The following is a 15,970-nucleotide window of genomic DNA, read 5'->3' on the forward strand; positions in this document are numbered from 1 at the left end:
CAAACGTATGGCCAACTCATCTTTGACAAAGCAGGAAAGAACATCCAATGGAAAAAAGACAGCCTGTTTAACAAATGGTGCTGGGAGAACTGGACAGCAACATGCAGAAGGTTGAAACTAGACCACTTTCTCACACCATTCACAAAAATAAACTCAAAATGGATAAAGGACCTAAATGTGAGACAGGAAACCATCAAAACCTTAGAGGAGAAAGCAGGAAAAGACCTCTCTGACCTCAGCCGTAGCAATCTCTTACTCGACGCATCCCCAAAGGCAAGGGAATTAAAAGCAAAAGTGAATTACTGGGACCTTATGAAGATAAAAAGCTTCTGCACAGCAAAGGAAACAACCAACAAAACTAAAAGGCAACCAACGGAATGGGAAAAGATATTCGCAAATGACATATCGGACAAAGGGCTAGTATCCAAAATCTATAAAGAGCTCACCAAACTCCACACCCGAAAAACAAATAACCCAGTGAAGAAATGGGCAGAAAACATGAATAGACACTTCTCTAAAGAAGACGTCCGGATGGCCAACAGGCACATGAGAAGATGTTCAGCGTCACTCCTTATCAGGGAAATACAAATCAAAACCACACTCAGGTATCACCTCACGCCAGTCAGAGTGGCCAAAATGAACAAATCAGGAGACTATAGATGCTGGAGAGGATGTGGAGAAACGGGAACCCTCTTGCACTGTTGGTGGGAATGCAAATTGGTGCAGCCGCTCTGGGAAGCAGTGTGGAGGTTCCTCAGAAAACTAAAAATAGACCTACCCTATGACCCAGCAATAGCACTGCTAGGAATTTATCCAAGGGATACAGGAGTACTGATGCATAGGGGCACTTGTACCCCAATGTTCATAGCAGCACTCTCAACAATAGCCAAATTATGGAAAGAGCCTAAATGTCCATCAACTGATGAATGGATAAAGAAATTGTGGTTATATACACAATGGAATATTACGTGGCAATGAGAAAAAATGAAATATGGCCTTTTGTAGCAACGTGGATGGAACTGGAGAGTGTGATGCTAAGTGAAATAAGCCATACAGAGAAAGACAGATACCATATGGTTTCACTCTTATGTGGATCCTGAGAAACTTAACAGGAACCCATGGGGGAGGGGAAGGAAAAAAAAAAAAAAACAGGTTAGAGTGGGAGAGAGCCAAAGCATAAGAGACTGTTAAAAACTGAGAACAAACTGAGGGTTGATGGGGGGTGGGAGGGAGGAGAGGGTGGGTGATGGGTATTGAGGAGGGCACCTTTTGGGATGAGCACTGGGTGTTGTATGGAAACCAATTTGTCAATAAATTTCATATATACAAAAAAATAAAAATAAAAATAAAAAGAGAGACCATTATAAATAATAATAAAAATAAATTTAGTAAATCTGGCCGTGATAATCAGGGGCTATATATCTTATTCCTTTGAAATCTGATATATGACCTTCAAGAACTTTGACCAAATTGATAGCTTCTCTGAAAAGTCTGGTCTGAGACACACATTCAATACTGAATGGGTGAAAAAAAAAAGCATCACTTTATGAAAACACCATCATCACACCTTGCAGCATATGGCAGGCGGTATGGCTTCAGACTAAGATTATTTTTCTTAAATACTATGAGAGAGATCATAATAAAATTGATGGCAGCCAAGGTTGGAGAAAGTCTCTAAATATTATAATAATCATCTTTGTGGTCATTCCTGGTGATTCCAATTGACTTTTAATTTTAATCATTTAAAGGAAAAAAGGAAAAAAAATTAAAAATACAGTCCTTGCTGGAGTTTTTATTTCTTTCATTAAAAAATGTAATACTAGCTTTTAAAAACTCACTTAAGGTATAGCTTTTTTTTCCATCTAGTTAATAATCATCAATGGAGTTCTGATATAGAGAATTTTTGGTAGCAAAACTGAAGCAGTCATTCCATTTCAGGGGCAACTGATTCAGGAAAAAGAATCAGTTGGGGATGTAAAATGGGGAGGTGTAAGAATGTAGTTTTGGTATGTGTTCAAATTTAATTTTTTTATCAACTTAAAACCAACCATTATACACATAGGATGTTGTATGCAAACCTCACAGTAATCACAAAGCAAAAACTTATTAAAAATACACAAGAGATAATGACAAAGAAATCTGAACATAAAAGAAAGCGATCAAAGAAGGAAAGAGAAAGAGAATTCATAGAGAGAACAAAAACATGCAGAAAACAATAAATTGGAAATAAGTAAATACCTATCAATAATTACTTTAAATGTATATGAACTAACTTATCCAATCAAAAGACAGAGTGTTCCAATGGATGATAAAACAAGATGTATCTATATGCTGACTATAAGGGACTAACTTCAGAAGTAAGGACACACAGAGACTAAAAGGGAAAGGACAGAGAAAGATATTCCATGCAAATGGAAATGAAAATAAAGCTCGTGTAGCTGTATTCACATCATACAGAATAGACTTAACAATGTAATAAAAGACAAAGAAGAACATTACATAATGATAAAGGGGTCAATCCAGCAAGAAGATATAACATTTATAAATACATATGCATCCAACATATGAGCACCAAAACATATACAGCAAATACTAACAGACCTAAAGGAAGAAATTGACAGCAATATAATAGTAGTAGAGCACTTTAACATCACACTTACATCACTAGAGAGATCATCCAGACAGAAAGTCAATAAGGAAACACTGACCTTAAATAACATGCTAGACCAAATGAATTTCATAGATATACCCATTTAAAAAAGCAGAATACATATTCTTCTCAAGTGCTCATGGAACATTCTCCAGGCTAATCGTATGTAAGATCACAAAACAAATCTCAATAAATTCAAGAAGACATATCAAGCAGCTTTTCTGACCACAATTGTATGAAACTAGAAATCATTACAAAGAGAAAGCTGTTAAAACTACAAATACACAAAGATTAAACAACATGCTGCTGAAAAAACAATGGGCCATCAATAATCAAAGGAGAAATCAGAAAATAGCAAGAGACAAAAACAGAAACACAACATTCAAATCTATGGGATGCAGCAAAAGTGATTATAAGAGGGAAGTTCATAGTAATAGAGGTCTACCTCAAGAAACAAGAAACCTCTCAAATAAATAATTAACTTCACATCTAAAGGAACTAGGAAAAGAACAAATGAAGCTAAATAAAGTTAGGAGAGGGAAGAAAATAATCAATGTCAGAACAGGAGTAAATGAAATAGAGATGAAAAAGACAATAAAAAAGATCAATGAAACTATAAGGGCTGATTCTCTGAAAAGATAAGTCATAGTTACAAAGCGAGGCAAACCAAGAAAAAAAAGGGGGGGCTCAAAGATATAAAACCAGAAATGAAAAAGCAATTACAACTGTAACCACAAAAATACAAAGGATTATAACAGAATATTACAAAGAATTATACAACAAATTGGACAACCTAGAAGAAATGGTTAAATTTCTAGAAATACATAATTTTCCATGACTGAATCATGAAAAATATAAAATATGAATAGATTAATTTCTTGTAAGAAGATTGAATCAGTAATCAGAAACCTCCCAACAAACAAAAGCCCAGGATCAGCCAATTTCACAGGCTAATTCTTCCAAATATTCAAAAAAGATTAACACCTATCCTTCTCAAACTGTTCCAAAAAAACTGAAGAAAAGTAAATACTTCAAAACTCATTTTACAAGGCCAGAATTACCTTGAAACCAAACTCAGGTAAGGACACCACAAAAAAAAGGGGGGGGGAAATTATAGGCCAAGATCCTTGATGAACATAGAGACAGAAATTGTCAACAAGTATCATCAAACAAAATTCAACAATACATTAAAAGGATCATATACCATGATCAAGTGGGATTTATTCCAGGGAGGCACAAATGGTACAACATCTACAAATCAATCAATGTGACATACCACACTAACAAAATGAAGAATAAAAATCATATGATCATCTCAACAGATGCAGAAAAATATTTGGCAAAATTCAGTATCATTTATGATAAAAACTCTCAACAAAATAGGTACTGAGAGAACTTATCTCAACATAACAAAAGCTATACATGACAAACCTACCATCAATATCATATTCAATAGTGAAAAACTGAAAGCTTTTCTTTTAAGTTCAGAAACAAGATGAGGATGCCTACCCTCGCCACTTACCTTCAGCACAGTATTAGAAGGTTTTAGCTACAGCAATCAGACAAGAAAAAAATAAAAGTCATCCAAACTGGAAAAGAAGAAGTAAAACCATTTCTATTTGTAGATGACATGATACCATATACAGAAAACCGTAAAGTCTCCACAAAAAACAAAAAACAAAAAACAAAAAAAAACTTGTCAGAACTAATAAACAAATTCAGTAAAGTTACAGGATACAAAACTGATATACATAAATCTATGGGGTTTGTATACAATAATAACAAAACACCAGAAGGACAAATTAAGAAAAAAATCTCATTTAACAATGCATCCAAGGGGTGCCTGGGTGGCTCAGTCGGTTAAGTGTCAACTTTGGCTCAGGTCAAGATCTCACGGTTCGTGGGTTCAAGCCCCGCATTGGGCTCTGTGCTGACAGCTCAGAGCCTGAATCCTGCTTTGAATTCTGTGTCTCCCTCTCTGCCCCTCTCCCACTCATACTCTCTCTCTCTCTCTCTTAAAAATAAACATTAAAAAAATGCATCCAAAAATATCTAGTAATAAATTTAACCACAGAAACGAAAGAACTGTACATTGGAGGCTGCAAGACATTGATGAAAGAAACTAAAAAAGACAGAAATAAATGGAAAGATACTCCATGCTCATGAATGGGAATAAATAATATTGTTAAAATGTCCATAATACCCAAAGCAATTTACAGATTCAGTGCAATCCCTATGAAAATTCCAATGGCATCTGTCATAGAACTAAAACAAATAATTCTAAAATTTGTAGAGAACCAAAAGAAATCGCAAATAGCCAATCTTGAGAAATAATAACAATGCTGGAGGTATCACACTCCCTGAATTCAAACTATACTACAATGTAGTATTTGCATAAAAACTGACATACAGATCAACAGAACCGAATTGAGAGCCAAGAAATAAATGCACACATATACAGACAATTAATTTATGGCAAAGGAACCAAGAGCATAAAATAAAGAATAGTCTCTTCAATAAGTGGTGCTGGGAAGACTGGACAGCCACATGCAAAAAAAAAAAAAAAAAAAAAAGGAAAAAAACAAAAAACAAAGAATGAAACCAGAACATTATATTACACTGTACATAAAAATTAAAATGGAATAGACTTGACTGTTAGACCTGAAATCATAAAATTCCTAGAAGAAAACATAGGTGGTAAACTCCTTGACAATGGTCTTAGCAATCTATTTCTGGATCTGACTCCAAAGGCAAGGGAAACAAAAGCCAAAATAAACAATTAGGACTATATCAAACTAAAACGCTTCTGTACAGTGAAAAGAGCCATCATAAAAACAAAAAGTGAACCTATTGAATGAGAGAAGATATCTGCAAATCATAAATCTGATAAGAGATTAGTATCCGAAATATACAAAGAATTCAGTCAACAATAAAAAAAAAATCAAACAACCTAATTAAAAAATGGGCAGTAGATCTGAACATTTTTCCAAAGAAGACATAAAGATAGCAAAAAGACACATGAAAACATGTTCAAAAGCCACTAGTCATTTGGGAAATGCAAATCAAAACCTCAATGAGATATCACTCATACCCGTTAGAATGACTATCATCAAAAAGAGAAGAAATGACAAGTCTTGGAGAGGATGTGGAAAAAAGGGAATTTAAACTGCTGCAGAACTATGCAAAAGAGTATAGATTTCCCAAAAATTTAAGAATACATTCAGCATATGATCCAGCTATTCCACTTTTGCATATTGATCTAAAGAATATGAAAACACTTATATGAAAAGGTATATTCATCCCTATGTTCACTGAGGCATTATTTACAGTAGCTAATGTATGGAATTGGCCTGAAGTGTCCATTGATAGATGAATAGATAGAGGATAAGATACACACACACACACATAATGGAATACTACTTAGTCATAAAAAATTAAAATCTTGCCATTTGTGACAAAATGGATGGATCTTGTGGGAATTTGCAAAGTAAGTCAAAGTTAGAAAGACAAACAGTGATTTCACTGATGTGTGGAATCTAAAAAAGAGAAACAGACAAAAAATACAAAAAAATAAAAACCCTCATAGAGCACAGATTGATGGTTAGCAAGAAGAAAGGGAGTTGGAGTGGGCAAAATGGTTTTAAAGAGGGTTATCTGTTGGTGACAGACGGTAACCAGACTTTTGGTTGTGATCACTTTGTAGTGTATACAAATGTCATATTAATGCTGTATACCTGAAACTTACATGTTATATACCAATTATACCATAATTTAAAAAAATACTACTATGAAAAGTATAAACAGAAAAACAAATATAAATATGTAAGGAATGCATACACTTGGTGATTTTAATATATACTTGACAATATGCAAGGATTGTAAGAACCTTAATACAGTATTTCCTAAAATTAAATTACATGAGAAGAAGGAATTCTTTGAAATACGAGACTTCTTCCTGGTATACTTGTACACAAGAAGTGACAAGCGTTGGCAAGGATGTAGAGAAAAGGGAAGCCTCGTGCATTGCTGGTGGGAATGTAAATGGGTGTAATCACTGTGAAAAAGACTATGGAGGTTCCTCAAAAACTTAAAAACAAAAATGTCATATGATCCAGTAGTTCCACTATTGGCTATTTATCCAAGGAAAACAAAAAACACTAATTCTAAAAGATATATGCATCCTTATTTACAATAAATATGCAATTATTTATATATTTACATATTTGTACACAATATGTAAATATGAAACATTATACATATAATACTCAAGATATGAAAGCAACCCATGTGTCCATCAATAGATGAATGGATAAAGAATATGTGGTGTATGTACACAATGAAATATTACTCAACCATAAAAAAAAAATGATTATCTTGCCATTTGTGAGAACATGGATGGACCTAAAGAGTATTAGGCTAAGTGAAATAAGTCAGAGAAAGACAAATACCATTTGATTTCACTTACATGTGAAACCGAAAAAACAAAACACACAAAAAAGACAGAAAGAAACCCATACATACAGCGAACAAATTGGTGGCTGCCAGAGGGAAGAGGCAAGACAGATGGGTAAAATGAGGCAAGGAGAATGAGAGGTACAGGCTTCCAGTTATGGAATGAATAAGTCACAGAGATAAAAGATAAAAGCAATACAGTTGATGGTATTTTACTAGTGTATGGTGACAGATGGTAACTACACTGGCAGTAAGTGTAGCATAATTTATAGAGTTGTTGAATCACTATGTTGTACACTTGAAACTAATGTAACTTTGTGTGTCAACTATACTTCAATTTTTAAAAATTGAACAAACAACCAAAATAACAAAACAACAACAACAAAAAGAGCTCACAAATATAGAGAACAAACTGGTGGTTGCCCGACGAGAGAGGGGTAGGGGATAGGTGAAATAGGTAAAGGAGATTAAGAGTTACAAACTTCCGGTTGTACGATAAATAAATCACAGGGATGAAAAGTACAGCATTTGGGAATATAGTCAATATTATGATAACATATGGTGACAGATGGTAACTACCCTTACCGTGGTAAGACCTGTGTGATGTATAGAATTGTTGCATCACTCTATAGTACACCTGAAAGTGAAATAAGTTGGGGCGCCTGAGTGGCGCAGTCGGTTAAGCGTCCGACTTCAGCCAGGTCACGACCTCGCGGTCCGTGAGTTCGAGCCCCGCGTCAGGCTCTGGGCTGATGGCTCAGAGCCTGGAGCCTGTTTCCGATTCTGTGTCTCCCTCTCTCTCTGCCCCTCCCCCGTTCATGCTCTGTCTCTCTGTGTCCCAAAAATAAATAAACGTTGAAAAAAAAAAGTGAAATAAGTTAAAAATAGAACTACCTTATAATCCAGTAATCATACTACTGCCTATTTACCCCCAAAATACAAAAACACTAGTTTGAAAGTACATATGCACCCCTATATGTATTGCAGCATTATTTGCAACAGACAAACTATGGAAGCAGCTCAAGTGTCCACCAAGTGACAAATGGATAAAGAAGATGTGGCATATGTATACAAAATAGAATGTTATTCAGTCATAAAAAAGAATTAATTCTTGCCATTTGCAACCATATGGATGGAGCTAGAGATTATTATGCTCAGTAAAATAAATCAGAGAAAGACAAATACCATACAATTTCATTCATGTGGAATTTAAGAAACAAAACAAATGAGCACAGGGAATAAAAAGAGAGAGAGAGAGAGAGAAAAACCAAGAAACAGACTCTCAACTATGGAGAACAAGAGGGGAGGTAGGGGGATGGGCGAAATAGGTGATGGGGATGCAGAGCACACTTATCACATGAGTACTGAGTAATGTATAGAATTGTTGAATCACGATATTGTGCCCCTGAAACTAATAGAACACTGTATGTTAACGATACTGGAATTAAAATTAAAAATTACTTTAAAAAATGAAGCCAATATAACATTGTATGTCACTATATTTCAATAACAATTTTTAATAAACATGAAAAAAACTCCCTCTTGCCAAAAAGATGAATGACTAGATGAGGTCACCAAGGAAGTGAGGATAATAGTAAAGAGAAGAGTTTTAAGCTCCAACCCTGAAGCACAGTAAAGTATAGAGGTTAGGGGGAATGAGAATAAACAAGACAAGCAAAGTGTGTAGGGGCCATCACTGAGGTAGAAGGAAGCCAAAGAAAGTGTGCTGGAAACAAAGGGAAGAAAATCATATAATGAAAATGCTCAGTGAATATATTTGGGCATCAAATTCATTCTTTATTAACTATACTCTCAGATGTAGAATTACTAGGCCCAATTGATGGAACTGTTGAAAAGGCAAGTACCAGGAAAACAGACCTGGAGATGCTGATTAACATCCAGGCTAATTAATCCAGACTAATTTATCAGTACTTCTGAATTCAGTTTTTCTGTTGTTTATTAATTTACCTAACTGTAATCAAAGAGCTCACCTAATTTTCAACAAAAGTATAACTGAAAGAGTATCATGACTTTAGCAAGACTTCATAACAGAAATTACCTGTATCTATTAATAAAGTAAACATAATAAAAGTAAAATCTATGCTCAAAAAGAGATAACTACATCTATAACATTCATCTGATTTACATAAATTAAATCACCTATTATTCTTAGACAGCAATTTGTTTCCTTTGTTACATTTATTACGATTTCATTGTTTCATCTGATTATTTGCTGGTTTACTTGTTTATTATCTGTATCCTCTAGTAAAGAATAAGCTATATTAAAGACAGGGATTATTTTTGTTTTATTCATCCCTGTATCCCCAGCACCAAACACAGTGCCTGACTTTCAACAAATGAAAAATGAATCAAAACAATAAGGAAGAAAAACTAGGTAGTTTGACAAGACACTTTTACCACAGAGATCTAGCTCCTGTTAGGGCACAGGTAGTTGGGGGAATTCAATGGCTTGCTCCAAAAGCCAATTTTTCTTTTCTTTTCTTTTTTATTTATTACAAAAAAATTTAATATCTATTTATTTTTGAGAGAGACAGAGACAGAATGCAAGTGGGTTAGGAGCAGAGAGATGGGGAGACACAGAATCCGAAGCAGGCTCCAGGCTCCAAGCTGTCAGCACAGAGCCTGATGTGAGGCGCGAACTCACAAACTGTGAGATCAGGACCTGAGCCGAAGTCGTATGCTCAACTGACTGAACCATCCAGGCACCCCTCTTTCTTTTTCTTTTTAATTTTTTTTATGTTTATTTATTTTTGAGAGAGAGAGAGACAGGGGAGGGGTCGAGAAAGAAGGAGACACAGAATCTGAAGCAGGCTCCGCTCCAAGCTGCCAGAACAGAGCTTGATGTGGGGGCTCAAACTCACAAAAAGTGAGATCATGACCTGAGCCAAAATCAGACATTTAATCGACTGAGCCACCCAGGTGCCCCCAGTAGCCAATTTTTCTAAACCAAAAATATTTTGCAGGAGCCAGCATTTGTCTGTCATATGACTTGATAACAGAATATCAGAAATAGTCTATTGAACAGATTCTAAGATATGCCTTAATTACAGCTACCTTGAAACTTTTTTTCTGCTTAATTTTTATCTTTATCTAAATGTCATTATACTGAATGCTGTGACAGGGTACTGAGTAATGTAATGTAAAAGCCAGAGGACCTCTCTAATAGATACAAAAATGCTCTCAGATCCTACAGCTCCTGAGCAGAGAAAGTTAATCACCAGGAATAAGGCATTAATCATCAGAGTGGTCAAACACTCCAAAACTTTAACAAGGTAGATCTGCTAAGTCAGGTTCCTGATTGGATCCTGACACATGAGATGAGATGTCTTGTTTGATGCCTCCCAAAATCTTGAATTTCCAGATTCCCTAAAACATTCTGAAGCCACAAAAATGGTCTGCCCTTTCCTTCTTGGGAATCACGTACACAGAAGCCTCCCCCTCCTAAGACAACATGTGCCTTCCTAACCTCCATCCACCTTCACCTCCTCTCCAGACCCTTGGGCCTATAACCAGGGTTATGTCACAATATAACCCACCTAAGACATACTAGGCCTAACAAAGGAAGAAAGGGAATATTCCACAAAGAAACTACAAGATCTAGCTACTTTATAGTAGTCAGAAGAGTACATATGAGATTAAATTCTGCTCAAAGGGGCTGGAATTTAAGTATTAGATAAGAGTTTAGCGATTAGAAGGCACTATCCTGAGATGCAGGATTTACAACCAGTAAGAATCTCAGGAGATGGTATAAATTCACTACTAGGATGGTTCCTGGAAACAGAGAAGGTAAAGGCTCATATTAAATATTGTTGAAATGCCAGGAATGCTGTGGCAGATGGCAGAAGGGGGATCACGAGTGTCTGAGAGTAATTCTAGAATGCACGTGCTAAGTAAGACCAGAAAACCCATCAAATTACTATGTTCCACATGAAGGTCCAGAAAACACACCATATACAAAGCAATAAGGAATATGCCAATGAGAAGATATCCACATTAGTAAGTTTTGTGGTGGTTCTTTTCTAAAGGCCAGAACTGACAGAAGGAAAGGCTGTTAAAAGAACTAGCGTCAATGATAGCAATGGGGATGATAGGACCAGCTAAGGGTCAGAAGCCATGAGAAGCTAGGTGGACATAATTATCATTAGAGTGGCAAGGCTGGGGTTAGTGAGGGGCTGACCCACAGAGAGATAGTTTAAAAATACAGCATCTCTAGAGGCAAAACAGCTGACAAGGCTACTACTCAATATGTACAATCAAAATAAATCTTAGATGAATGAACAAATCTGAGGGAAACTGCCCCAGTGAAGTCACAATCTCTCACTCAGTTTCCAAACCTGACCTAATTTTTTAACTCAGAACCATCTAGAAGCCTGGTGGGTGGGGTGTGGATGGTGCCTGGGTGGCTCAGTCGGTTAAGCATCTGACTCGTGATTTGGGATCAGGTCATGTTCTCATGTCTCGTGAGATGGAGGCCCATGGTGGGCTCCATGCTCACAGTGTGGAGCCTGCTTGGGATTCTCTCTCTCTCTCTCTCTCTCTCTCTCTCTCTCTCTCTCTCTCTCTCTCAAAATAAATAAATAAACTTAAAAAAAATCCAGAGGGAAAGGTCTTCCAACACCATGGCAAGAATACAGGGTAATAATTCCCTTAATCCTTCTCCAATGGAACCTATAGCCCTTTATTCAGTAACTGTGCTCTGGGGACAGGGAATACCCAAACATGTCAAGGGCACAGAGTTGACAGTGATATCAGAAGACCTAAAGCATCTATATAATGTCAACCTCCTCATTAGAGTAGAGGCATTTGGAAGCCAGTAATAAATGGAGCCCTGACCAAAGTCTAGTTCATAATGGGTCCATCCATTAGGACTACAGACTGATTTCCTCAGTCCCCAAATGCATAATCAGAAGAGACTTAGTAAGTGCCATAACACCCATATAAAGTCCTTGGCCTAGGAGGTAAAGAGCTATAATTGTGAAGAAAGTCAAGAGGAAGAATTTGATATTGACCCACCCAACCCTGAGAATGTAATAAGTAAAAAATACAACATAGTATTGGGTGAGGTAGGGGGGGATTGGCAGAAATCAGTGTTCCCTTAAGTATCTAACTGGAATGCAAGGATGATTCCAATGAAGTTATCCAAAGCTGTTGGTGGTTCCACATTGCAGCTCAACTTCTCTTATCCACTCCTATTTCCGTCCCCTCCCTTGCAAAGGGGTTCATTCCAAAGGTACTCCTTAATGAACTCCATCTCGGAATCTGGTTCCTGAGTAAGTCAATTTGCAACAATCATCTTCCACCTTGAATTTAAGTTACATGTTCTTTTTAAATAATCTTGGGCTTATCTTCAGAACCATTTCCCAATTTAATTGGTGTCTCTTCTAGAAAACTTTTACCAAAGCAGCAACATGCTAGAAATATTTTTGAAAAATCTTTGGGATTCTTCTCTGGGAAGAGCCCATATAGAATTCCTGATATACAGGTGCTCTCTGCATTTAAAATAATTGACTTTTCATCAATCTCTATATCCTTATCAAAGATCTTAGGTAATCCTTCAATTCACTGTTTTTTAAAAAAAGCATTTCTGACTCTATATTGACACAGAGCATTCAAAATTAGCTCATATCTCATTTTCTCCAGAAAGCTTCTCACTGATTCTAATAGAATTATTTCTATTTTATTTCATCAGCATTTAAGTATTAAGTATATTAAGTATATAAGACATACAAACTATGTTCATAAACTTGTGTAGCAGTTTCTTTGTAAGTATACTGAAGTCGTGTATATAAAGATAGAATCTACTTACTCAAATAGACAATAAAAACAATTATGCTAAGAACGGCATTTTCCTCTTCTTTTATAGTGGCACAATGTTCCCTACCTACTCTCTGTTTTTGTTTTTGTTTTTTTTTAATGTTAGTGCATTCTTTGAGAGAGAGATGGAGACAGAGCATGAGTGTGGGAGGGGCAGAGAGACAGAAGGAGACACAGAATCCAAAGCAGGCTCCAGGCTCTGAGCTGTTAGAACAGAGCCGAATGCAAGGCTCAAATCCACAAACTGTAAGATCATGACCTGAGCCAAAGTCAGACACTTAACCAACTGAGTCACCCAGGTGCTCCTCTGGGGTTTTTGAAAAAGAATTTTATTTTTACTTAATCTCTACACCCAACGTGGGGCTCAAACTCACAATCCCTGAGATCAAGAGTTGCATGCTTCACAACTGAGCTAGCTGGGCACCCCTAACATAATCTCCTGATTAGTGTTGCTACCTAAAAAGTTACAGGTAATTTCAAAACATTATATTATATATGAGAAACTACTAGAAATTAAACTACTAGAAAAAAATACAACATAGTATTGGGTGAGGTGGGGGGGACTAGCAGAAATCAGTGTTCCCTTAAGTATCTAACTGGAATTAACTGTACCATGCAATCTTTAGCTTAAACTGTACAGTTTTCCAACTATTTCTATGAATAAGTACAGCTTAACCAAGTAAGTTAATAACAACAATAAATAAATCAGGCATGTGTGTTTAAAAAGTAGCCCATGCTAACTGGCAAATATACTCTTCCTTGAAACCTTGGGCAATAGGAGACTCAATATATTCTAAATATTGTGCAAGCTGATGAAAGCACTTTCTGCTGTTGCATACAACTTCTTAAAATTAAACCTTAGACTAAAAAAAACCCAGAAGTATGTCTCTAGTTACAGCTCATTCTAATGATGAGTTTATTTCTATGAAAAACCAAGGCAACGTATATGTTTTAAAATAGTACTTGGTTTTTGTGGTAGTAGCAAATGGGATGACTGTCCATTAGTGTGACAAAATTATCACAGAATACATTACTAAATTATGGTGGAAATTTCTTTGTTGAAAGAAAAAAAAATCAAAACCTTTATAGTAGTACTTGGCCCACAATCAAGTGCTATTGAAACTAGGTGAAATACAGTAGTGCACTTTAATCATATACTGTAGATTTAATCAGAGACTCATGAACTGTGATTGGATGTCCTGTTTCTTAAACACCATTCTGGACTTGTGGCTTATACTAACTCACACTTGCTCCCCACTTCCTCTGCTTCTCCTACCACAAAAGGGTCAGATACACCCACAAAGATGACTAAAGATCACATTTTATCAGCAGCCAGAAGTGAAGTACAGACTGCCAATAATCACAGAAAGTCTTGCTCAGGTAATTTGGTCACTGACTACTGCCTCCTTCACCATAATCATGTATTTCAATAACCACAAGATCTAAAGATTTTTGTGAAAGTATCTTCAGGAATAGCAACAGAGACAACAGTTTTTTTTTATTTTTTTTTAATGTTTGTTTATTTTTGAGAGAGAAAGACAGAGTGTAAGTGGGGGAGGGGCAAAGAGAAATGGAGACACAGAATCCAAAGCAGGCTCCAGGCTCTGAGCTGTCAGCACGAAGCCCAACGCAGGGCTCAAACTCGCCAACCTCGAGATCAGGACCTGAGTTGAAGTGGGACACTTAACCCACTGAGCCACCCAGGCTCCCCCAGAGACAATCTTTTTTGAGACAGATACATGACTTTATCATTTAGTCACTAATAACCATGACAGTGTATGTGTGTGTGTGCGTGCACCCGCATTTCAAACAAATCCCTTCCAATTACTAAACACACTACACCAAACTTGGATACTTGTGTAGTTTATTATGTTAGGTTATCTTTAAATTTTTGAAATTCACTTCAAATAAAGATAAATAAAGATTATACATACTTGGAAGAAACTGCCTCCATGAATTCATCCAAAAAGTCATCATATTCAGGACCTCTCACTCTTCTCTGCCGTAGCCCAATGTACAACGGATCTTTAAGTAAATCCTATTTAAAAAAAAAGTTACCATAGATATAGAAATAATTATAGGTATATCATTCATACTTTCTGAGCTTAGAAATGGAAATAAAATCTTTCCATACTGAGGCAGAATTCACCTACAGAGTATTATATTTTATTAGTATTACATATCTACAGTATTCATGTGTCAAATAAGAAAAGTAATTACTAGACATTAAAACATTCTGCCTTATTTTGGGGATAATAAAAGGAATTAAAATCTCTCAGTAGTGCTAATTAGAAGACTTCAATTCAGACTTTACAGGCAAAGTTTATCATATAGAAAAATAATACTGAATTTTGAAGTATTACATTAGTTTAGGAAATGGAAAGATACCAATTCTTTTCTTAGATTTATTTTGTTTTTGAAAGTAAAATCTTCAACAAGCATTTTAATTACAGTTTTAATATATTAACTGGCTGATATTAAAAATAAATTTTTAGCCTTAACTAAAGTTTTCTTAAACTTTTTAAATTTTACAAAGCTCAAGTTTACTCTGTTCAAGTTTTGGTATAAGTAATAGTGTTTTTCATGAGATCAATTTTTTCAATGTATAAAATGCATACACAACAAAAGCTCTCAGTAAAGTAGGAACAGTAAGGTAGGAACTTCCTCAACCTAATAGAGGGCATCTGTGGAAAAACCATAGCTAACAATATATTTAACAGTGAAAGATTGGACGCTATTCCCCTAAGACTGGAAATAAGCAAAGATATCTACTATCACTATTCAACACTATACTGGAGACCCAAGCCGTTACAATAAGGCAAGAAAAAGAAAACATAAGAATATAGGCTGGAAAGAAAAAAGTAAACTGTTTTTATTTGTACATACATGATCACGTACATGAAAAATACTTAGAAATCTATACACACAAAATAACCCACTAGAAAAAAAATATGTGAATTTAACACAGTAGATCTAAGGTCAACATACACAAATCAACTGTATCTCTATATACTAGCAATGAACAGTTGAAAA

General features: G+C 35.7%; 1 protein-coding gene across 1 annotated transcript in view; it reads right to left on the reverse strand.

Annotated features, from left to right (window-relative positions):
* Positions 1-15,970, reverse strand: part of ME1 (malic enzyme 1) — a 189,471-nt gene that overhangs the window by 81,535 nt on the left and 91,966 nt on the right. Inside the window, exon 6 of the mRNA XM_011282499.4 lies at positions 14,872-14,975. Coding sequence (XP_011280801.3) covers positions 14,872-14,975 — 104 coding nt within the window. The remainder of the gene's footprint in view (positions 1-14,871; positions 14,976-15,970) is intronic.

The sequence above is a fragment of the Felis catus genome, chromosome B2 (genome assembly GCF_018350175.1).
Source record: "Felis catus isolate Fca126 chromosome B2, F.catus_Fca126_mat1.0, whole genome shotgun sequence".
NCBI classification, from domain to species: domain Eukaryota; kingdom Metazoa; phylum Chordata; class Mammalia; order Carnivora; family Felidae; genus Felis; species Felis catus.